The sequence below is a fragment of the Amphibalanus amphitrite genome, unplaced genomic scaffold, assembly GCF_019059575.1.
Source record: "Amphibalanus amphitrite isolate SeventyFive unplaced genomic scaffold, NRLGWU_Aamphi_draft 001656F_arrow, whole genome shotgun sequence".
NCBI classification, from domain to species: domain Eukaryota; kingdom Metazoa; phylum Arthropoda; class Thecostraca; order Balanomorpha; family Balanidae; genus Amphibalanus; species Amphibalanus amphitrite.
The window spans coordinates 81,687-107,677 of record NW_024883149.1 but is presented as its reverse complement, the minus strand read 5'-3'; the positions used below and the strand labels follow the sequence as shown (position 1 = coordinate 107,677).

Here is a 25,991-nt window from a genome sequence, read left to right as displayed (position 1 = left end):
TCGATCGTCTAACCTCTGATAGTCTGCAGTGTCATGGTCCGTCATTGGAATTCTGGACACCCAATACGCAACCCAGCAGAAATCCCATTGCGTATCGCCCGAGAGATATTGATTTGGTGTTAGGGCTGTCGTAGATTTTCAATTCTGGAGTTATATTCATTGTTCGAATTATTTATGGTGACGTGGCAAAAATTATGCTCCAATATGACTGTCTTATGTGATATGCGAGTATGCCAAGAGAATGCATGATGCCTGTAGGACGTAGGTATTGCCGTTCGTCCAGCACAATTACTGACCTCTATGTTCTACGACTGCAACACTATGTCCATATTACCACGCCATGAATACTAAGCTCCGCTAGTTGTGACGCATATAGGTATGCCCGGTATTACGGCCTTTATATCGCTGATGACACCAACAGACGCCTTTGCCGCATGTTGATCAAGACAGCCCATATTCAGCCCAGATTCAGCCCGGATTCAGCCCAGATTCGGGACACCTCCGATCAAGCTGAAACTCGCACACAATGTAGGCCATGACATGCCCAATCCACAGTCCAAGTCATTCGGTGGCACTCCCAGCCGTTTGACCTACAGAGGTCAGCAAAGGTCACGTGGCCCAAATTTGCACAGCAGATTGTGGCCCACCCAGTAGAGCTAGAGCGCTAAAATGGCACCAATCGACTCGCCAGCATCTAATCTTACTTTCTCAACACTCATTTGACCTCTCAAGGTCATGCGATGACCTAAGGTCATTTGTGGGCTATGTCGAAAATACATTTGCACAGCAGTTTTCGAGTAGATGGATTGACCGAATTCCAAATCAAAGCACATCATCGGGTAGCCCATAGGACGTAGTAACTTTCCTTGAAAACCGCTTTTCGATATGTGACCCCGTTTGACCTCGGTAGGTCAAAATGTGCAAATAAACGACACTCAATACGTCGCAGCCCGGATTCAGCCCAGATTCGGGACACCTCTGATCAAGCTGAAACTCGCACACAATGTAGGCCATGACATGCCCAATCCACAGTCTAAGTCATTCGGTGGCACTCCCAGCCGTTTGACCTACAGAGGTCAGCAAAGGTCACGTGGCCCAAATTTGCACAGCAGATTGTGGCCCACCCAGTAGAGCTAGAGCGCTAAAAATGGCTTCAATCGACTCGCCAGCATCTAATCTTTTATTCCCAACACTCATTTGACCTCTCAAGGTCATGCGATGACCTAAGGTCATTTGTGTGCTATGTCGAAAATACACTTGCACAGCAGTTTTCGAGTAGATGGATTGACCGAATTCCAAATCAAAGCACATCATCGGGTAACCCATAGGCCGTAGTAACTTTCTTTGAAAACCGCTTTTCGATATATGACCCCGTTTGACCTCGGCAGGTCAAAATGTGCAAATAAACGACACTCAATACGTCGCAGCCCGGATTCAGCCCAGATTCGGGACACCTCCGATCAAGCTGAAACTCGCACACAATGTAGGCCATGACATGCCCAATCCACAGTCCAAGTCATTCGGTGGCACTCCAAGCCGTTTGACCTACAGAGGTCAGCAAACGTCACGTGGCCCAAATCTGCACAGCAGATTGTGGCCCACCCAGTAGAGCTAGAGCGCTAAAAATGGCACCAATCGACTCGCCAGCATCTAATCTTACTTCCCCAACACTCATTTGACCTCTCAAGGTCATGCGATGACCTAAGGTCATTTGTGGGCTATGTCGAAAATACACTTGCACAGCAGTTTTCGAGTAGATAGATTGACCGAATTCCAAATCAAAGCACATCATCGGGTAGCCGATAGGCCGTAGTAACTTTCCTTGAAAACCGCTTTTCGATATGTGACCCCGTTTGACCTCGGCAGGTCAAAATGTGCAAATAAACGACACTCAATACGTCGCAGCCCGGATTCAGCCCAGATTCGGGACACCTCCGATCAAGCTGAAACTCGCACACAATGTAGGCCATGACATGCCCAATCCACAGTACAAGTCATTCGGTGGCACTCCCAGCCGTTTGACCTACAGAGGTCAGCAAAAGTCACGTTGCCCAAATTTGCACAGCAGATTGTGGCCCACCCAGTAGAGCTAGAGCGCTAAAAATGGCACCAATCGACTCGCCAGCATCTAATCTTACTTTCCCAACACTCATTTGACCTCTCAAGGTCATGCGATGACCTAAGGTCATTTGTGGGCTATGTCGAAAATACACTTGCACAGCAGTTTTCGAGTAGATGGATTGACTGAATTCCAAATCAAAGCACATCATCGGGTAGCCCATAGGCCGTAGTAACTTTCCTTGAAAACCGCTTTTCGATATGTGACCCCGTTTGACCTCGGCAGGTCAAAATGTGCAAATAAACGTCGCAGCCCGGATTCAGCCCAGATTCGGGACACCTCCGATCAAGCTGAAACTCGCACACAATGTAGGCCATGACATGCCCAATCCACAGTCCAAGTCATTCGGTGGCACTCCCAGCCGTTTGACCTACAGAGGTCAGCAAAGGTCACGTGGCCCAAATTTGCACAGCAGATTGTGGCCCACCCAGTAGAGCTAGAGCGCTAAAATGGCACCAATCGACTCGCCAGCATCTAATCTTACTTTCCCAACACTCATTTGACCTCTCAAGGTCATGCGATGACCTAAGGTCATTTGTGGGCTATGTCGAAAATACACTTGCACAGCAGTTTTCGAGTAGATGGATTGACCGAATTCCAAATCAAATCACATCATCGGGTAGCCCATAGGACGTAGTAACTTTCCTTGAAAACCGCTTTTCGATATGTGACCCCGTTTGACCTCGGTAGGTCAAAATGTGCAAATAAACGACACTCAATACGTCGCAGCCCGGATTCAGCCCAGATTCGGGACACCTCTGATCAAGCTGAAACTCGCACACAATGTAGGCCATGACATGCCCAATCCACAGTCCAAGTCATTCGGTGGCACTCCCAGCCGTTTGACCTACAGAGGTCAGCAAAGGTCATGTGGCCCAAATTTGCACAGCAGATTGTGGCCCACCCAGTAGAGCTAGAGCGCTAAAAATGGCTTCAATCGACTCGCCAGCATCTAATCTTACTTTCCCAACACTCATTTGACCTCTCAAGGTCATGCGATGACCTAAGGTCATTTGTGTGCTATGTCGAAAATACAATTGCACAGCAGTTTTCGAGTAGATGGATTGACCGAATTCCAAATCAAAGCACATCATCGGGTAACCCATAGGCCGTAGTAACTTTCTTTGAAAACCGCTTTTCGATATATGACCCCGTTTGACCTCGGCAGGTCAAAATGTGCAAATAAACGACACTCAATACGTCGCAGCCCGGATTCAGCCCAGATTCGGGACACCTCCGATCAAGCTGAAACTCGCACACAATGTAGGCCATGACATGCCCAATCCACAGTCCAAGTCATTTGGTGGCACTCCAAGCCGTTTGACCTACAGAGGTCAGCAAAGGTCACGTGGCCCAAATTTGCACAGCAGATTGTGGCCCACCCAGTAGAGCTAGAGCGCTAAAAATGGCACCAATCGACTCGCCAGCATCTAATCTTACTTTCCCAACACTCATTTGACCTCTCAAGGTCATGCGATGACCTAAGGTCATTTGTGGGCTATGTCGAAAATACACTTGCACAGCAGTTTTCGTGTAGATGGATTGACCGAATTCCAAATCAAAGCACATCATCGGGTAGCCCATAGGCCGTAGTAACTTTCCTTGAAAACCGCTTTTCGATATGTGACCCCGTTTGACCTCGGCAGGTCAAAATGTGCAAATAAACGACACTCAATACGTCGCAGCCCGGATTCAGCCCACATTCGGGACACCTCCGATCAAGCTGAAACTCGCACACAATGTAGGCTATGACATGCCTAATCTACAGTCCAAGTCGTTCGGTGGCACTCCCAGCCGCTTGACCTACAGAGGTCAGCAAAGGTCACGTGGCCCAAATTTGCACAGCAGATTGTGGCCCACCCAGTAGAGCTAGAGCGCTAAAAATGGCACCAATCGACTCGCCAGCATCCAATCTTACTTTCCCAATACTCATTTGACCTCTCAAGGTCATGCGATGACCTAAGGTCATTTGTGGGCTATGTCGAAAATACAATTGCACAGCAGTTTTCGAGTAGATGGATTGACCGAATTCCAAATCAAAGCACATCATCGGGTAGCCCATAGGCCGTAGTAACTTTCCTTGAAAACTGCTTTTCGATATGTGACCCCGTTTGACCTCAGCAGGTCAAAATGTGCAAATAAACGTCGCAGCCCGGATTCAGCCCAGATTCGGGACACCTCCGATCAAGCTGAAACTCGCACACAATGTAGGCCATGACATGCCCAATCCACAGTCCAAGTCATTCGGTGGCACTCTCAGCCGTTTGACCTACAGAGGTCAGCAAAGGTCACGTGGCCCAAATTTGCACAGCAGATTGTGGCCCACCCAGTAGAGCTAGAGCGCTAAAAATGGCACCAATCGACTTGCAAGCATCTAATCTTACTTTCCCAACACTCATTTGACCTCTCAAGGTCATGCGATGACCTAAGGTCATTTGTGGGCTATGTCGAAAATACACTTGCACAGCAGTTTTCGTGTAGATGGATTGACCGAATTCCAAATCAAAGCACATCATCGGGTAGCTGATAGGCCGTAGTAACTTTCCTCGAAAACCGCTTTTCGATATGTGACCCCGTTTGACCTCGGCAGGTCAAAATGTGCAAATAAACGACACTCAATACGTTGCAGCCCGGATTCAGCCCAGATTCGGGACACCTCCGATCAAGCTGAAACTCGCACACAATGTAGGCCATGACATGCCCAATCCACAGTACAAGTCATTCGGTGGCACTCCCAGCCGTTTGACCTACAGAGGTCAGCAAAGGTCACGTGGCCCAAATTTGCACAGCAGATTGTGGCCCACCCAGTAGAGCTAGAGCGCTAAAAATGGCACCAATCGACTCGCCAGCATCTAATCTTACTTTCTCAACACTCATTTGACCTCTCAAGGTCATGCGATGACCTAAGGTCATTTGTGGGCTATGTCGAAAATACACTTGCACAGCAGTTTTCGAGTAGATGGATTGATCGAATTATAGTATTGAGTGTCGTTTATTTGCACATTTTGACCTGGCGAGGTCAAACGGGGTCACATATCGAAAAGCGGTTTTTAAGGAAAGTTACTACGGCCTATGGGCTACCCGATGATGTGCTTTGATTTGGAATGGGGTCAATCCATCTACTCGAAAACTGCTGTGCAAGTGTATTTTCGACATAGCCCACAAATGACCTTAGGTCATCGCATGACCTTGAGAGGTCAAATAAGTGTCGGGAAAGTAAGACTAGATGCTGGCGAGTCGATTGGTGCCATTTTTAGCGCTCTAGCTCTACTGGGTGGGCCACAATCTGCTGTGCAAATTTGGGCCACGTGACCTTTGCTGACCTCTTTAGGTCAAACGGCTGGGAGTACCACCGAATGACTTGTACTGTGGATTGGGCATGTCATGGCCTACATTGTGTGCGAGTTTCAGCTTGATCGGAGGTGTCCCGAATCTGGGCTGAATCCGGGCTGCGACGTATTGAGTGTCGTTTATTTGCACATTTTGACCTGCCGAGGTCAAACGGGGTCACATATCGAAAAGTGGTTTTTAAGGAAAGTTACTACGGCCTATGGGCTACCCGATGATGTGCTTTGATTTGGAATTCGGTCAATCCATCTACTCGAAAACTGCTGTGCAAATGTATTTTCGACATAGCCCACAAATGACCTTAGGTCATCGCATGACCTTGAGAGGTCAAATGAGTATTGGGAAAGTAAGATTAGATGCTGGCGAGTCGATTGGTGCCATTTTTAGCGCTCTAGCTCTACTGGGTGGGCCACAATCTGCTGTGCAAATTTGGGCCACGTGACCTTTGCTGACCTCTGTAGGTCAAACGGCTGGGAGTGCCACCGAATGACTTGGACTGTAAATTGGGCATGTCATGGCCTACATTGTGTGCGAGTGTCAGCTTGATCGGAGGTGCCCCGAAGCTGGGCTGAATCCGGGCTGCGACGTATTGAGTGTCGTTTATTTGCACATTTTGACCTGCCGAGGTCAAACGGGGTCACATATCGAAAAGCAGTTTTTTAAGGAAAGTTACTACGGCCTATGGGCTACCCGATGATGTGCTTTGATTTGGAATTCGGTCGATCCATCTACTCAAAAACTGCTGTGCAATTGTATTTTCGACATAGCCCACAAATGACCTTAGGTCATCGCATGACCTTGAGAGGTCAAATGAGTGTTGGGAATGTAAGATTAGATGCTGGCGAGTCGATTGGTGCCATTTTTAGCGCTCTAGCTCTACTGGGTGGGCCACAATCTGCTGTGCAAATTTGGGCCACGTGACCTTTGCTGACCTCTGTAGGTCAAACGGCTGGGAGTGCCACCGAATGACTTGTACTGTGGATTGGGCATGTCATGGCCTACATTGTGTGCGAGTTTCAGCTTGATCGGAGGTGTCCCGAATCTGGGCTGAATCCGGGCTGCGACGTATTGAGTGTCGTTTATTTGCTTATTTTGACCTGCCGAGGTCAAACGGGGCCACATATCGAAAAGTGGTTTTTAAGGAAAGTTACTACGGCCTATGGGCTACCCGATGATGTGCTTTGATTTGGAATTCGGTCAATCCATCTACTCGAAAACTGCTGTGCAAGTGTATTTTCGACATAGCCCACAAATGACCTTAGGTCATCGCATGACCTTGAGAGGTCAAATGAGTGTTGGGAAAGTAAGATTAGATGCTGGCGAGTCGATTGGTGCCATTTTTAGTGCTCTAGCTCTACTGGGTGGGCCACAATCTGCTGTGCAAATTTGGGCCACGTGACCTTTGCTGACCTCTGTAGGTCAAACGGCTGGGAGTGCCACCAAATGACTTGTACTGTGGATTGGGCATGTCATGGCCTACATTGTGTGCGAGTTTCAGCTTGATCGGAGGTGTCCCGAATCTGGGCTGAATCCGGGCTGCGACGTATTGAGTGTCGTTTATTTGCACATTTTGACCTGCCGAGGTCAAACGGGGTCACATATCGAAAAGCGGTTTTCAAGGAAAGTTACTACGGCCTATGGGCTACCCGATGATGTGCTTTAATTTGGAATTTGGTCAATCCATCTACTCGAAAACTGCTGTGCAAGTGTATTTTCGACATAGCCCACAAATGACCTTAGGTCATCGCATGACCTTGAGAGGTCAAATGAGTGTTGGGAAAGTAAGACTAGATGCTGGCGAGTCGATTGGTGCCATTTTTAGCGCTCTAGCTCTACTGGGTGGGCCAAAATCTGCTGTGCAAATTTGGGCCACGTGACCTTTGCTGACCTCTGTAGGTCAAACGGCTGGGAGTGCCACCGAATGACTTGTACTGTGGATTGGGCATGTCATGGCCTACATTGTATGCGAGTTTCAGCTTGATCGGAGGTGTCCCGAATCTGGGCTGAATCCGGGCTGCGACGTATTGAGTGTCGTTTATTTGCACATTTTGACCTGCCGAGGTCAAACGGGGTCACATATCGAAAAGCGGTTTTCAAGGAAAGTTACTACTGCCTATGGGCTACCCGATGATGTGCTTTGATTTGGAATTCGGTCAATCCATCTACACGAAAACTGCTGTGCAAGTGTATTTTCGACATAGCCCACAAATGACCTTAGGTCATCGCATGACCTTGAAAGGTCAAATGAGTATTGGGAAAGTAAGATTAGATGCTGGCGAGTCGATTGGTGCCATTTTTAGCGCTCTAGCTCTACTGGGTGGGCCACAATCTGCTGTGCAAATTTGGGCCACGTGACCTTTGCTGACCTCTGTAGGTCAAACGGCTGGGAGTGCCACCGAATGACTTGTACTGTGGATTGGGCATGTCATGGCCTACATTGTGTGCGAGTTTCAGCTTGATCGGAGGTGTCCCGAATCTGGGCTGAATCCGGGCTGCGACGTATTGAGTGTCGTTTATTTGCACATTTTGACCTGCCGAGGTCAAACGGGGTCACATATCGAAAAGCGGCTTTTAAGGAAAGTTATTACGGCCTATGGGCTACCCGATGATGTGCTTTAATTTGGAATTCGGTCAATCCATCTACTCGAAAACTGCTGTGCAATTGTATTTTCGACATAGCCCACAAATGACCTTAGGTCATCGCATGACCTTGAGAGGTCAAATGAGTGTTGGGAATGTAAGATTAGATGCTGGCGAGTCGATTGGTGCCATTTTTAGCGCTCTAGCTCTACTGGGTGGGCCACAATCTGCTGTGCAAATTTGGGCCACGTGACCTTTGCTGACCTCTGTAGGTCAAACGGCTGGGAGTGCCACCGAATGACTTGTACTGTGGATTGGGCATGTCATGGTCTACATTGTGTGCGAGTTTCAGCTTGATCGGAGGTGTCCCGAATCTGGGCTGAATCCGGGCTGCGACGTATTGAGTGTCGTTTATTTGCTTATTTTGACCTGCCGAGGTCAAACGGGGTCACATATCGAAAAGTGGTTTTTAAGGAAAGTTACTACGGCCTATGGGCTACCCGATGATGTGCTTTGATTTGGAATTCGGTCAATCCATCTACTCGAAAACTGCTGTGCAAGTGTATTTTCGACATAGCCCACAAATGACCTTAGGTCATCGCATGACCTTGAGAGGTCAAATGAGTGTTGGGAAAGTAAGATTAGATGCTGGCGAGTCGATTGGTGCCATTTTTAGCGCTCTAGCTCTACTGGGTGGGCCACAATCTGCTGTGCAAATTTGGGCCACGTGACCTTTGCTGACCTCTGTAGGTCAAACGGCTGGGAGTGCCACCGAATGACTTGTACTGTGGATTGGGCATGTCATGGCCTACATTGTATGCGAGTTTCAGCTTGATCGGAGGTGTCCAGAATCTGGGCTGAATCCGGGCTGCGACGTATTGAGTGTCGTTTATTTGCACATTTTGACCTGCCGAGGTCAAACGGGGTCACATATCGAAAAGCGGTTTTCAAGGAAAGTTACTACTGCCTATGGGCTACCCGATGATGTGCTTTGATTTGGAATTCGGTCAATCCATCTACACGAAAACTGCTGTGCAAGTGTATTTTCGACATAGCCCACAAATGACCTTAGGTCATCGCATGACCTTGAGAGGTCAAATGAGTGTTGGGAAAGTAAGATTAGATGCTGGCGAGTCGATTGGTGCCATTTTTAGCGCTCTAGCTCTACTGGGTGGGCCACAATCTGCTGTGCAAATTTGGGCCACGTGACCTTTGCTGACCTCTGTAGGTCAAACGGCTGGGAGTGCCACCGAATGACTTGTACTGTGGATTGGGCATGTCATGGCCTACATTGTGTGCGAGTTTCAGCTTGATCGGAGGTGTCCCGAATCTGGGCTGAATCCGGGCTGCGACGTATTGAGTGTCGTTTATTTGCACATTTTGACCTGCCGAGGTCAAACGGGGTCACATATCGAAAAGCGGCTTTTAAGGAAAGTTATTACGGCCTATGGGCTACCCGATGATGTGCTTTAATTTGGAATTCGGTCAATCCATCTACTCGAAAACTGCTGTGCAAGTGTATTTTCGACATAGCCCACAAATGACCTTAGGTCATCGCATGACCTTGAGAGGTCAAATGAGTGTTGGGAAAGTAAGACTAGATGCTGGCGAGTCGATTGGTGCCATTTTTAGCGCTCTAGCTCTACTGGGTGGGCCACAATCTGCTGTGCAAATTTGGGCCACGTGACCTTTGCTGACCTCTGTAGGTCAAACGGCTGGGAGTGCTACCGAATGACTTGTACTGTGGATTGGGCATGTCATGGTCTACATTGTATGCGAGTTTCAGCTTGATCGGAGGTGTCCCGAATCTGGGCTGAATCCGGGCTGCGACGTATTGAGTGTCGTTTATTTGCACATTTTGACCTGCCGAGGTCAAACGGGGTCACATATCGAAAAGTGGTTTTTAAGGCAAGTTACTACGGCCTATGGGCTACCCGATGATGTGCTTTGATTTGGAATTCGGTCAATCCATCTACTCGAAAACTGCTGTGCAAGTGTATTTTCGACATAGCCCACAAATGACCTTAGGTCATCGCATGACCTTGAGAGGTCAAATGAGTGTTGGGAAAGTAAGATTAGATGCTGGCGAGTCGATTGGTGCCATTTTTAGCGCTCTAGCTCTACTGGGTGGGCCACAATCTGCTGTGCAAATTTGGGCCACGTGACCTTTGCTGACCTCTGTAGGTCAAACGGCTGGGAGTGCCACCGAATGACTTGGACTGTGGATTGGGCATGTCATGGCCTACATTGTGTGCGAGTTTCAGCTTGATCGGAGGTGTCCCGAATCTGGGCTGAATCCGGGCTGAATCTGGGCTGAATATGGGCTGTCTTGACGGACATCTTTGCCGCACCATGTCGGCACCGCCCCTCTGGTGTCAGCAATCGGCCGTCCGCCCACCGGCATCTCTATCTCCGCCTGACAGCTGGCCGCCAGCATCATAACTCAAAGGTCGCGACTCTTGCCACGGGGCGGCACGGCGACCAGCTGCCCTCGCCGGCTGCAGTCACCTCGGCACAAGTGGAGCGTGGGGCTGACAGCGCGGCCACCCGGTGTCCCCACTGACCTGGTCGCCCGCGCCGCGCCGGTGGCGGAAATTTGCTGTCCAGGATTTATCCGTTCTGCTGTCTCGGGGACATCGATCCACCAGTACTTCATGGCTTGGCGGAGAATCCACCCTCGACCTTTGACCACAGCGCGATCTAGCTCTCTCCCCACATCCTATTTCATGATTCAGTAGGGTCTTACCGTCCTCTTAGCCGGCATTGGCTACGAATATAGATGTCCGTCATGTTTCCACATGCTTCATAATCTCCTCCTGCATGCGTTTGTGCCTTGTTTTAGCTAGAGTATTCCTAATCCCACTCCAACATTCCTTTACCATTCATAATTGCATGTTTTGTTTTCCTCATCTCTTAAATGCATCGGTTCTACTCACTCTTTCGTTATGACTTTTTGTATGTTATCATGCAATTATATCTAATTCGACGCTTATTTCCGACGCTATTCATTTATTTTACGCATACCTTCTGGCTCTGCCCCGTTCCGTATCCCACTTCCGTATCCCGGTGCCGCATCTTGTTCCCGTATCCCGTCCTATGCTGTTTCCGAATCCCATTCTTTCATCGCGGTTCTGTATCCTGTTCCCATATCCCATTTCATGTTTCCGCGTCCCGTATCCCTTCCCATCCCTTGCCAACTTCCGTTTCCAAGTGTCTCCTCCGCATCCCTTTCGCATTCCTAGCCAATTTCCTTTCAACTTTGAGTTTCCGTATCCGTCCCCGCCGCTTTGCCCCATTTGTCGCTCCCGCATCCCTTGTCCCCGTTTCTGTATCCCGTACTCCAATCCTCGTCTGTCTGTGCCAATCACGCAGGCCGTCGCCGCCGGCGGGCAGCTCTGCCAGTGCCAATACGTTGTGGGCCTGTCGGCGCTGGCAGCATACAATCGCTGATAGTTGAGCACAGACCGGCTGTGGAGGCGCGCCTCCAGTGAAATATGTGGACCGATTACTCTCAGATAGACTTCGGTGAGAAAAGCTGCAGGCGGTTAGCGCACAGGAAGATAAATTGCAGTCCGGTTGTCGTGGAATGTGTTGAACAACTTTTAAAACATTTGAACATGCTTCAAATGGATTTACGTGCTTCAATTTTTTAATGTCGCCAGTTTTGATAGAGCTTAGAAGTAAAAGATAAAAGCAAAAGCCAAGGAAAAACATCAATAAAACGTATAACATAAGGAAAAGAGATGCAGCCATGAGCCAACATTCATATTAATATTCCCTCCTCTCAAGTCTCACAGCTCAGCTCGTCGTTTCCGTCATTTGTCTCTGGCTATCACATTACCGCGCCGTGCGCCGTGCGCCCGCGGTGTCCGGTGTCGCCGGTTGACCCTGGCGTCTGTCGGACGGACAGACCGTGAGAGCGGCGGCAGCTGGGTCACTTCCGGCGCCATCCGTCAATATGTACCGCCCGGTCGTGACCGGCCCTCCGTCGACCAATCCCGCCCCTCACACGTCATTTGGTGGACAGGGAAACAAACAGATAGACAGAAAATCACAGACACCGACAGACAGACAGCAGCGCGGTAGACAATCTTATCGACGACAGACAATCACAGACAGTTCCGGTCACATATCACTAGGGAGCAGACAGCAGGGTGACAACCTCAGACCTCAGACAACCCTAGCTAGACAGCCGTGCGATATACGAGCCATAGACAGCGACACGACACCCAATCTCAGACACACACTACACACCACAGCCACAGCCGCCGCCCAGCGGGCAATATGAGCCACAGAAGAAGGCAGCGCGACGGACAATCTGATTTGAAGCTGCCCTCAGGCGCTCTCCGCACACATTTCGGCTGCATGTAGATTGTAGAGCTATGTCAACCCACAGCAGACGGCCAGGCAAGCCAATTGGCCTCGATAAAATGCTGGTGATTGCACCCAAAACGAGCCACATATTCCGGGCATATGTAATGGTGCTTTGTGTTACACTGCTATTTCACTTCCCTGACGTCTGTCGGGCAAGTGTTCTCCACTCGAAGACGAAACAATTCATTCTATTCCTATTAGATCTGGGCTGTTGCAAAAGTTTTCCTTTGTGTGAGGGTAGTTGTAATAAACAAATGATTACTTTTGTCATAAATCTTTATCTTTATTGCTGAAGATATCTACTTGTCATTGCGATAACTTACCGTACTCGCATAACAATTAATTAGATATACAATCGTAAACACGCAACCAGAAAGAAAGCAATAGATTAAACTCACCCAAACAATCAGGCCAAATTACATCAAAACTCAACAAAGATCCTCAGAAAGCAGTACGAACATGAAACAGGCCGATGCAGCACCTGAATAAATGCTGTAGGATACTGCATGCAAACATATCATAGTGGGAAATATGCATAATGCATTCAAATTCGTGCCTTTTATCGCGACTGAGCACAGGCACGCTTGCATACTATTGTCTCTCTCACTGATTTCGGTGTCATCGGCCCGTGATCCGCATTTGGGTGGTTCTGAATTTCAGTCTGGTCAGTGTCATTCGATTGACTGGCTGGATGTCGCCCCGGGGACCACTGCAATCACCGGACGGCACCTGACGGCTCTCACCCGATATACCAACCGTTAACAACTCAGAACACCAATCGTAGTCAACACAGGATATAAGAGATGACAGATGCGCCTTACCGATGTGTATTGCATTGCAATTTCTATTGAATATTATGGTATGGAACATCTACCATCTGATTAGGCCTGTTTCGTTCTTGGCTTTTGAGACAAGATGCTGCAGGCTCAAGAAGAAATGATTCACCAGAATTTCATGCATACTTTAATCTTATCCCAAAGCCTTTAGCGAAACATCAACTTGATCAGCTACCTCTTGAAAATGGTTTCTGCACTAAGTGGTTGTAAACAAGCTAAACATCCTACAGGGATGTCATCAGCCCAGTGAACATTGTTTGCATATGCGCACCGAATTGCTCCAGGCCCCATTTGCATTTGAATGAGAAACTAAGGTGTATTCACACTGCGCGGAAACGAGCGTTGTCAGAACAAAAACGGCAGGATCTTTTGGCAAATGGTTGCAGACAGCTGGTTGCGAGCGCCAAAACTCGCCGGTTGCCAGGCAACGGCGCGACGCCGGAAACCGTGCCTGGCGGAGTTCTATCTTCAACTGAGCCGGAGGGCTTATGAGATCATACTGCCGCGCGGTATTCTTACCAAAACACCAACTCGAGAGGGCAGATTCATTAGACACAAAAGCCGGGCCCATGATAGCAACGCATTGAGCCAGATATTATTTTCTTCCAGCAGAAAATAGTGGAGGTTTTTATGTCAGTGTGGGCGGATAATGACGCATATCACAAAGCCAGACCCATCAATGCAGTGGCATTTGTAAGACGTTGCCTGGGCTTAGTTAGATTGTTCTACTGGTATAAGTTCTCCAAAAATCTCCATGTTTTTTTTAGTGATGTTTGACTTTAACTCATCCTAGTTCAATTTGTTTTCAGAAAACAAACGAAATCAAATCAAGACATTATCAAGTCATTTCCTGCTTCTTACCCAAAGATATCATATGCTGAGTGAAATTCTAGCCAGGAAGTTTTTTTTTTTTAATCTAATAGAACAGTTTTTCAACAGAGGTATACATCAGCTTTTTGCACTATATTGTTGTGCTGGACGTATGCTATCATTCCATTACACACTTACTACCAAATTATCATCCTACCTAGATCAAAACAACCAAAAATTACCACACAGTCACTGAGTCATACAGCAACTAATCGTCCGAAAATATTCCGCGTTGTCAAACAGCTCAAATCGATAGTGCGCAGCTCAGTGTTTAACCGTCTGTCATCCGTGCGGCAGCACCCGTCACTGTCCGGTGAATCAGAACTTCCGTGAAGTGAAACACCCCGTGACTGTCGATGAACTTCGGACTATGACCACGGTCGTATTCCAGAACAATGGAAGGCTATTATAGGACTGCGGACCATCCCAGCTATATAGCGGCATTATTCATAGGTCATTTCTTTGTCGTTTCGTAACTCCTGACGCTACATGGTTTTAGCTTTTTCACAGAAAGCATCAACACAGCAAGGATGTTTTGTTGGTTTGCAAAATCCTTAGTGTCCTGTCCTGATTCCTGTTCTTGTTCGTGTTCCGGATTTCCTCATCATTAATAGAGAAAGTTACGTATGATTAAAAAGGGTAGGGAAGTTACAAAACAGCGGGTCAATCAATCACTGCAGCAGCCTCCGTGCCAGGCCGTCTGGCTGGACTCGACTCTGGCGCCGTCTGGCCATGTCTGTGACCGCGTTGTCTTTGTTTCAGAGGGCTGGGGCCCCAAGCCAAATCAGACGTACATAGAGACGGTGCCAAAGCTGGCATCGACGTCGACGGCGCGGCCCGCGACGGGCATCGACGTCGACGACAACTACGTGTTTCCGGACACGGACGGCGACTGTCCCAGGGACGAGGACGCCGTCAAATTTCAGGTCAGCCAGCGTTATTCACGTTGGATGTTACAGAGCTTAGAAATGTCTACTTTCTGATATGATATTTCTTACGAAGAAATAGTAGCTTCCAAAAGATGTATTCGAGGCCTACTTGTCCTAGCGGCCAGCCTAAATAGATGGAAAAGTACGCTCAGTTGTCCTTGTTCGCTACTAGCGAACAAGGACAACTGAGCGTACTTTTCCATCTATTTAGGCTGGCTTGCTATGTTATGCAAGCTGTCATGTGTTGCTCTGGCCTGTCACTACATAGGTTCAGACTCCGGAATGTGACATGCTGTCATTACTGTCTCTCAGAGCTCGCACTAATGAGTGGTCTAACCACCCAGCGCTCAGGGCAGTCTCATGACGCAAAGTCGCCGACAGACATTTTAACGAGGCAGCGTGTGGATCAGGTGTCAAAGTAACGAGCTTCCTGGACGGAAACTACAGACTCCCTCATTAAATGAAGATGTCAATAACTCAGCATTTTCAGTTATCAAGAGAATAGCTAGAATTCGGATCGCCATTTTTACATTGACTACACTGTAAAAAATAATATTTACTAATTTCCTAGTTATCCGGCCACTTTCCACTAACAAAATGTGAGTTCTCACATTTTGTTAGTGAAAAGTGTCCGGATAGCTAGGAAATTAGTAAACATTTTACAGTGTAGAAGTGAATGCATGGTGTCCCTACCTAAGAAGCATATGCGGATGACGCATTAACCTATTGGTTCTATAACCTTTTCCAGCTGACTTTTGTGCTCTTCAGGGTCAAGTGTGTATGAAGCGGTGCGACTCAGACAATGATTGTCGGAGCCGAAACAGAAAGTGTGTCTGTGATGGTGCCTGTGGCATGTCGTGTGTTAAGCAAGGTAAGCACTCGGTATACCTACCTAAAACTTAACTATGATTTATAGAGTGTTATGCCGAAGGCTTTCTGTTTTGTCAACCAAAACGAGAAAACGGTGCATTGACTAAGCACAAGCCACAAACTAACCAGTGTTCTGATAAAAACATCGTTCTTGATAATGCTGTTGTCGATGGAAGCAGCAACACGAATTCACGTTCCTTCAGTATTTGCCCGGATGTTCCTTCCGGAAATATCCCCAATTTTACAACCAGCAACAAAGGATTACATGTGGCGTTCAAACTAGATGATAATCTTTCTACGTCGGGTATTTTTCTCCCTCGGCAGGGTCGAATACCTATTGACGAGTGACTACTTTTTTCCACAGACAAAGAGTGTCCAAAGCTAAAGCCGCCCGACTATGGCCGAATGAGACTGAATGGCCGTCTTTACGCATCAACAGCGCGATACGCCTGCAGGGAGGTACGAAAAATACTAGGCTCGTTCCATTTTTTTACACTCCCTGATGTTGATATGCCATTCCTCAGCCGATATACGTATGACATTTACGGCATTCTTGAAAGGAATTATGAAAGTAAAGATATAGAGGATTCAACTCATTAACGACGATAATTCCGTGGGCAAATTTCGGCAGTTTTTCTTGATGCCCTGTGCTTCTACATGCACTAGAAATGCACATACGGTGTATTGAAAAATAGAAATATTTTTAACATATATTTCTGGACTGGCAACTATAGTTGCCACTCGGCGTTGGCGTAGTCAAAAATTGCCGCTATCGTAACTTTTCATTAAACAAATACTAATCGCCGGGATGCATTGAATCTATTTATGTCCCAACTTATCCCCCACGAGCCTTAATCCAATTTCCAAACAGAAAAAAGTGGTTACGCCACTTCAATATAAATTTTTAATAAGATAATTACGTCTAAGTAGTGGAATCTACACTATGCCCTATGGTATAAGCCTGTAGCCTGTGCCCAAAGCAGCTGCAGTCCTTGGTATCCAGGAAACACAGTTCATTTATCCATCAATAAGTGTTTTTCTGTACCAAAGCAGATGCTCTTTACCAGTCCTTTTTAACCATTTATCTTGACATGCATAAATAAAATCTGCTCGAAAACAATTCAACAAAGAATGCATATTATCTCATACGTAGTTCTCACCAGATCCCTATTTACTCGTACATGGTTGATGGCAGGTATACCGTCCTATCACAAAACTTTCTACCGGGTATGATACATTTGTAAAAACTCGGGGTACAAAGCAACTCGATTATTCATGCCTATTTGCGAGCACGCTGATTACAGGCCTACCGGAGCCATGGAATTGTATAGTATATTTCTGATTCCCGCATACGTACGTACTTCTGCTGTCCTTACCTAACCAGTAAATCCGTTCGCCTTCGAATGTTTTTTAGACTGTTCGGACGAGAGTCTGGACAAATTGGATCCCTTTCGTGATCACGACTCGAGCACACACTGGCGGTTGTACTTCAGAATAAGAAGGGGGATATGTTGATTGACGAGTAAAAGTGGTGTAAGTACAAGGCGACCACCACTACTTGCACTTGAACACATTCCACGTGTCATAAAAATATAGTTCAATTTCATCTAGTTTAGGACAACTGAGCAGGCCCACATATTTTCTACCACCTGAATCCCCATTTCCTCGTTTCCAGCTGGCAGTGCCAGGAATCAGCACTGCCCCAAGTCAGGCGATGTCTCGCCTTTGGTTCACAATTTTCATTCAGTCCCATGAGACAACATCAGCTACGTGATCGTAACCTAAAGTTTCGTGTGCTGTTATCCTCGCACGAAACCCAAAGCACAAAGCCGCCTCCACCGTCTCATTCAGCTGAATCACCAGCATCTGCTGTGAAAGTTCAGATAGCAAGCAGCTTCATCGGAATCAATTCGGTATCACGACTGTGTCAAGGTCATAATCGGCGTCAATGGGAGCTCAGCGGAGGAGGTGGGGGAGCTTTCGTTTATGGGTCCCTGTTTGTAAACGTCATACAGCGTCTTTACGATGCTAAAAACTTAATTTGTTGATGCAAATATAGGCTTATACCTACGTGCCCCTCCAAATTGAAACACGAGCTGGTCACACGATTTAGCATCATGGCACGGTGCCTGCAGATGAGCATGCCTGAGTTTGGTTATGCATACTGCAAGTGGCGCGACTAACGAACGCTAGGAAAAACCAGCAAAGCATAGTCTTCGACATAGAAAGCGAGAGCGACTCTGGTTTATCCAGAAAGGTGATAGGTGATATCACACGCAGCAGGGTTTGAAAATTCTCGTACCTAAACTTCTCGGATTTCGGTTTGTTATAAATGCATTACTGTGCAATCGTAGGCAATCTTTATCGTATAAATGCCGTTTTAGTTCTCTTTCTTTACAAAGAAAACGAAACAAAATCGGGCAAGTCGGACTCTGTGAGCTATGAATGTCCGTAATGTTTCCTGCATCCGCCAGTGGAGGAACAGGGAAAGAGAGCGAGAGAGAGAGAGAGAGAGAGAGAGAGAGAGAGAGAGAGAGAGAGAGGGAGAGAGGAAAGAGAAAGCGAGATTGCATCCCATTCCACAAAAATATCTTCAGTAGATGATAAACATAAACAGATTTAACAATGTCGAGAATAGACCAAGAAAACAATGGATGGGGGTAGGGTTCACTATGGTAATGTATAGACATGCATGTATTTTTTAATTAATTTCTGCCTTAATTGTTAATTTATTTGCAAAAGTCCATGTAACTATGTCCCAAGGTATACACGGGGACAGTCTGGTTGAATAACATATGTTTCGTTACAGTATATCCGTAAATACAACTATTTAACTATGAACCGCTCATATTTTTGACTACGCCAACGCCGAGTGGCAACTATAGTTGCCAAGTACAAATCTAGTACAAATAACTACAAATGAGTAGAGTGCTTTCAAGTTTTGAGACACTGGTAGCCTGCCTACATCCTTTCTGGATCAAAATAAGCCGAAAATGCTCGGAAATACCGGACACTCTGGAAAAACAGCGTCGTTTTCTTCGGGACCGTCAAGCCAATATGGCGGCCGTCTCTGCAACGTCTGACTATTTCTTGATTTGTGAAGCATGTTGCGCACAGGACGTGACTAAAACCGTCTGATCATGATGAGAAGGGACTATGCTGATTAGGCATCCCACAAATGCTGTTCTGACGTCATTAACTTGCCTTCAGCAGTAGGTTTTTGTAGATGGCAACTATAGTTGCCACTCGGCGTTAATGAGTTAATGACTCCGGGTGGAAGATAATGATATATTTTCCGAGCGGGTTACTGAAAAAAATTGTGCAATGAAGGAGCGAGGTTTTCCAGTTCAAAAGCAGGAATAATATCAGGGGCATTTTCTCTCTCTCTCTCATGGCGATGCTTCCCTTTGACCTTTTATTCACACGTTGAACACTGGACACTGCACACTGGCACAGGCATACCAGACTGACAGCAGTGGTGCGAGTGCTTTCATTGATGCTCCGATGTAGTGATCTATTTGCATTTCTTTCAGCATTTCTTTCACGTGAAAGAACAATCGGTCCCGTTCCACACAGTCCCGTCCTATACCTCACCCCGCGCCTCAGCTCGTCCCCAGCTCTGTCCGGGACCTGTCCCAGCACTGTCCCTGACTAGTCCCGCCCCTGTCCCAGCACTGTCCCGTCGTGGCGTCGTCTTCTTGTCCCACCCCGTCGCTCACCATCCCACCACGTCTCTTCTTTGTCTTCCCGGTGTTGTTGTCTGGCATGTATTCGCATTACGTGGGTCTCTTGGGGGCACACGTAGACCTGTGGGCCCGTATTCCCACGAATGGTCTTGGGCCCGTATTCCCACGAATGGTCTTGGCAACACGTAAATTGACACCAGAGGTGAGTGCGACATGCCCTCTTGGGAGAGGATATGAGAGCCTTCCCCAGAGAGCCGATGCATATTGATCATTTGCTGGTGGCTAGTAACTGCCTATATGACGATGATCGGTATAAATCGAGCTATTCTGACTGGGGGTGCGCGTAAAACTCGAAAATGTGGCCCTGGCGGCGCAGTCGGTTAAAGCGTCGACCCGCGGTGCGGGCGTCGTCGTCCCCGGCTGCGTCAGGTGTGGGGTAGGCTCCCACTTCAGCCGCAGCCTGGGGGGGGGGGAGATAGGACGGCGGGAGGAGCAGGTGCTCTCTCCTATAATTGGGACAAGAGCCCGTTGGAGAGAGGTCCGATTAATTAAAAACAAATGGAGAGAAAATGAATGGGGGGGGGGGGTCAACAAATGTACGTGGGACCCACCACCCATACACCCAGGCAGACGGGTGGTAGTCAGGCTGACCTCTTAACTGACCTCTACTGACCTCTACTGACCTCTACTGACCTCCTCGGCAGGGGTACCGGTTGGTGGGACCCACCACCCGCACCTGCCAGGCAGACGGGCAGTGGTCAGCGCACGACCCCATCTGCAAACTGGTCAACAAGGACCGTAAGTAAAATATCACGGGCTCAGCACGGACACTGTGTGTTCTTTATCTGCTTATTATAGCGATGTCTATTTTATGTGCACACTTATTGGAGGCACAATTGTCGCATTTAAGGAGGACGTTGGCCTGGTACATACACAAATTAGTATCTTAACAATAATAATGTTATGCTAACCAAATGTTCCCAATTTTGTCATCAATTTGTATTCACATTTCGTCGCAACTCATCCAAAAACGAATAGCACATGAACACTAATGTTATTACCACACGGATACAATCTGAGCGATAACTTTTCGCCGAAAAGCGATGATGGAACAATCGGTAACATTTGGAGGTCATTATCAGCTGATGCCGGTTTTATTGGACGTCATCGACCGATGTCATCGGTGCCGTTAGTCCCCCCTGCCTTCCACTGAAGCCATTCAGAGGCAGTTGGTCTGCCGGCTGACCCCATCGGGCCCTGGTAACTCCCCATTCGGCGTTATAGCTTGGTGCTGATGCCCACGCCGACATTCGGTGATAATTTACCAGGATTGGTGTCCGATGGGAGAGCAGCCCGAGCGCCCAGTTACAGCTCAGCAATGGGGTTTGACGGTGGTTACGGTGTCCCGTAGCTACCGGCCAAGTGTCGGGTGTCATTGCCATATATGCGCGTTGGACTGTGAGTTTCAGCTGTTTTCATCATGAATTATGCGGATCTTCCTGAATATTGCTTGTATTTCACTAGCACGTTTAGGCAATAAATTGGGAATATGTTTTATAAAACTTGTTTTAAAGCCTTCAGGCCCACAAAACGTTTATTGGAAACCAAGCTTGAAGCAAACACATCTTCTAATGCTGTTGATTGACCGTTGACCTCAGACTAAGGCATTCCTGTTTTTTAAACCACTGATTGCCACGTGCGACAGAAAGTGGCTGGCTTGGTTGTGTCAACAATAATTTGAGCGATTTTGGAGGCCTTATTGCCCCTTGTGACAGTCGCTACAATTCTTTTTGGGTGATAAGGCACAGCGATAAGTTGAAGCCGCAAAGTAATCACAGATGCCACACCCGGAAGTGTCAACTCATAACTTCAGGGCCGGATGCACACATCCAATAACGGAAAAGCCGAATGGATAGCGCCACGCGTCAGTCGGAAATGACATCCAGGCACAACAGTAAAAATGTCGCTCCGAAACGGCAGCACGTCCCGCTGGCCGGACAGCGATGCGGACGTCATCGCGTTCCTCCGGCGCCAGCCGTCATCCGTCATCGCTCTCGGCGTGATGTGATCGAGACGCCTCATTTCCGGGACTGTCTCGACGGCAGTCATCCCGGGACAGGCTTCATTAGTCGCCCTTCTGACGGCGCCGCTGTGGTGTAAGCCGCTGTCTGCTGCTTACCAGCGTGATAACGAATGTGTGGTGAATGGAACTGCGATTATGGGATCAGGACAAGTGAATAGATTAAAGATTTACTATAATACCAGCAACGCTGATGACTCGTCGATGTTAGCTATCGATGGGATGGACTAACTGAAGGACATTTTTAGTGTCTTAAGGCCGCCCCACACTGGACCTCGCATGCGGGTTGCGAGTTTGCGGTTTTTGAGTTTGCGGGCATAATACACTGAAAACAATTTCACCCAAAACTGGCGAGTAAACCGGTGCCTCGCGGGTACCCCTATCCGCAACCATTTTTAACCACCCTCCCAGGAGTCAATTTAGGACATAACACTTTCGCAATTCACTCTGGAGAGTAGTAACCCTCCACGACTATTCGCGCACCAGTGGCTCGCGACCCCTCCATCGAAAGGTATTCATCGACGCCTACCTGGCAGCAGCGCCCCACAAACCCCTAGGAGATGGGGTTACCCTCCACGCCTACCCTTCGCCGACCAAGTCACGAGGGCCAAAAAAACTCCCACGCTTGACCATATTTGCGGGAAAATATCTATATTATGGCAATCTCACACCTAGAAAACATCGGTGAGAATGTTTCACATCGGTGGGAAAGGTCACATCGAATTCCCATAGAAATTTCGACATGACTCAGTCACCGGCAGTCATGCAGACCGCCCGAAATCAAGATGTGTCGCCGCTGCTTTCGTGACCTATATAAGAATAAAAATGGTCTCACTTGGTAGTTTCGGAAGAAAAAGCCTTGCCAATCGTCCCGTGATGAACATTGCAGAGGTTTTAAAGATGCACCTTAACAATTGTACTTTCGTCCCCACTTGGAAACCGCCAAACAATGTGCCAACATATCATTGGTTCAAAAAAAAGTTTAAAAATTGTTGTAATTCAAAACTGTATGAGACAACGCCATCTAGTTGTAACAGTAGATCCAACTCCTTCAGGGCAGGTTATGTAAAGGTTCGCCATCCACGGATACGCGTTTACGATGCCTCGAGTAGTTCCAACTCTTTCTGTGAGGGCTGTGCCAATGACTCGACACCCGCGGGGACAATATCCGGTGCTGGGTAGCTACCTTACTGCAAACTGTGGGTACAGTGCATATTTACGAGTAATAAGGCAGGCAAGTCTGCTTACCCTCTAGCTAGAATCTGGACATGGCGAGTTAATACAAATATACCACCCGCAGAGCAACACTTAATTCGCCAGCTTCGGGTGAAATTGTTTTCAGTGTACTATTTCATAGAGTGATTAGACCGTTTCCTTATGGTAACATCATGAATGCAGTGAAGCCGCCTACATCTTCAGAAAATTGTATATAGTCGCAACTAGGGTTACCCGCGTGCTCCGCAACGCGAAGAAGGGTTGTTTTTGACCCGTGGATATTGGGTTGGTCTGTGTCGATTTGGCTGGTATCCATTTCGTTCGATTGCTTTTCGACGGCCAAGCATTTTTTAATAAAAAAGATGCATCGCATCGAGGTGCCCGTGTCGTATTATCATGCGTTCTACTTTAGAATGATTCGAAAACTGGCGTGAAGCCTTTTGAGGGCCATCGATAAATTTCGCTAAAAATGACGATGTAATGATTTGGAACATTTACATTTTTAAGGATACTGTTGCTTATCATGCAAAAATGAAGAGTGAATATTGGACAGAATTGAATGCTCTTTCCAATGGTACCATATTCAATTGCCAAAGGTATCAGGTTATGCAGCAAACCCCGTGTGATTTAAAAAGTGGCACAAAATTGACAAACACCATTTTCTCCTGTGATTTGCACCACCTTGATTTGGATCAATCAGCTTTTCACAATTTTTATATGAGAGGCGGGGTACCTTTCTCTTGCAAATAGGCGTTGATTCAACTCGCTCCATTTAACGGTCACCTAAAAATAAAATTAATTCCAAAATCCCTCAAAAACCGCAATTTTTCAAATAAAAGTGCCCTCTCCGGTGCACGTGGCGCGTGCTATCCTCTGCATTGCACACCATTCAATAGCCCGTTCAATTCTGTACACGATGCTGTTTTCCCCGTGCCGGTCGGACCCCTGGTCACCAAGATATTGCACGGGAACTGGACCCGAATCGGCCAAAATTAGCCGTTTTCGCCCGATTTCGCACGCCGATTTATACATGTAAAGTCTATGACGCGAATTTGCACTTTTTGAGCACGCGCCACGCGCTCACTAACGACCCGATCGAGCTGAGACCCCTCAAAGGCACGTCGCGCATCCTTGATCTATAAGTTGTGCAAATGTCACCGGGCTAGGTGCAACGATCTGGCCTGTAGTCCACGCAAAGCACCACCAAGTCGGGACCTCGGTAACGGACAGACGCACCCTCCTCAAATAGTAATATAGATACCACCGCAACGAACCAAAATTCGACTCCAACGAAAAACCCGCAAGCCTCGCAGAACTCGCAGACCTCGCAGCGAGGAAAATCGAAAGTTGACTCAAAATCAACTTTTGGAATGCGGTGCAAGGTGGCTCGCAAGCTAAAAACATGCAGACTCGCTTGTTAGATGGTAGTGTGGGTCACTCAGCTTAGATTACATTATTTAATTTTGAAGAAACCCGAAAACCCCAAAACCCGCAATCCGCATGCGAGGTCCAGTGTGGGGCGGCCATTAGGCTCGACTGTGAATCTTAAGGGGAATCTATCGCGGTCATTTGAAAAAGGAAGTTTTGTGTAGTGCAATACATAATTGCTGGTTGAAGGACAAAAAGATGACAACGTCGATATTTGTTATCCCGATTTCAATCTATACCTTTATATGTTCATGACAGAATGTACTCAATAATGCTTTGTGATTTCTGAAGTTTCGCATCATCATATTTTAAAATCCTCTGAACAAGTAATTTCTCATTGTACTTTGAAATACGAGGCCTGATAACCATTTCTACCTTGATGAATGCTTTCAGTTTTTCTGAAATATTATGCACGCAACTCACGATTCAACATCAAAATAGATTTTGAAGTGTGTGTTTTTATACAGCTTGTTCAACGCTTTTACTCTGACTAATAAGGAATGAAAGCAGAGGAAGCGAAATAATCTTTTCTCTCCGGCACAAAAGATGGTTTCCACTGTCCCCCGGGTGGCTGGAACGGACGCTGAATTTTAAGTAAGCGTCATTCACTTCCAAACCGTTGCGTTTTAGAACCGCAAACTAGTTAACGCTTGAGAGCCACCTCTCAGAAAATCCATTGTTTCTCCGGTCGTTCGGGACTGGCGGAAACGTTTTGCCAGCGTTCACTCTGGTGACTGGGTCGGCCGTCGTTCGTTTGTCAAGAGTTTCGACGCACCATAAGTCACTGGGCCTTTCCTATCAACCCCTCGCCAGCGGTCTCCGCGGCCTCTACTAGCGTCGTACGCGGCGACGGCGGCGGCGGCGCGGGCGGCTCGGTGGCCTTTGGCGACGCATTAGCGCGTACACCGCTCTGCACTTGAGCAACACGCCATCAGACGGTGGCGAACAGAGACCGGCCGAGCGACGGCCGATAATCCCGGCCCGCGGCGGCATGGGTTCTGGGCGGCCGCCGCCCGCGCCCCCGCCTCCGCCCCCGCCCCCGCCGCCGTCAGTCTGAGCTCGATAAACCCGCCGGAAAGCTAGGGCTCGCCCAACCTGATTACCTCCCGGTCCGTGGCATTAGCACGGCTCGCTCGTCCATGGATGACGAAGGGCACGGCCGCGGGCGGCGACTCGCGTCGGCCCGGCCCGGAGAATGGTGGTTCAGCCTTATGTGGGTCGGAAGGGCCTCGTCGTTCTGAGGTTGTGGGGGCTAACTTATAGGATATTCACCGTGGCCACCGCTTTGTTTCGAAACAGATGTCTGGTATGGGTCTCCCGAGGGAATGTCCACTTACGTAGAATGACTACCCTTAAGTGGTTGTTTGTGAACGGATTATTGAGCTGACTCCGGATTTTTACTCTTTAAACCTACGATCAATGAACATAACATTACCTACTGGATTGACCTCAACTGTTTGCTATTTACACATGATAAGTGACTAAATGCCATTGACTTTCAGTTTATGATCAATTTAGTTAAATGTTTATCATACAGCTCAGTATGAGACACAGAAACCACCGCAGGCGGTTGAATCGCACGTAGTCCTTCCGACAGCCTCTCGGAGTGCCTGCGTACTGTGCCGTGCTGTGCGGCGCAGTCTACCTCTAGGGGAC

The 25,991-nt window shown here is 47.7% G+C and overlaps 1 protein-coding gene across 4 annotated transcripts in view; it reads left to right on the top strand.

Annotated features, from left to right (window-relative positions):
- LOC122374436 (sushi, von Willebrand factor type A, EGF and pentraxin domain-containing protein 1-like) overlaps positions 1-25,991 on the top strand; it is an 88,419-nt gene that overhangs the window by 13,945 nt on the left and 48,483 nt on the right. For all 4 annotated transcript variants that reach the window (XM_043353206.1, XM_043353204.1, XM_043353205.1 and 1 more), the window contains exons 3-6: positions 14,890-15,053; positions 15,825-15,927; positions 16,291-16,385; positions 20,317-20,410. In XM_043353206.1, the coding sequence (XP_043209141.1) occupies positions 14,890-15,053; positions 15,825-15,927; positions 16,291-16,385; positions 20,317-20,410 (456 nt within the window). The remainder of the gene's footprint in view (positions 1-14,889; positions 15,054-15,824; positions 15,928-16,290; positions 16,386-20,316; positions 20,411-25,991) is intronic.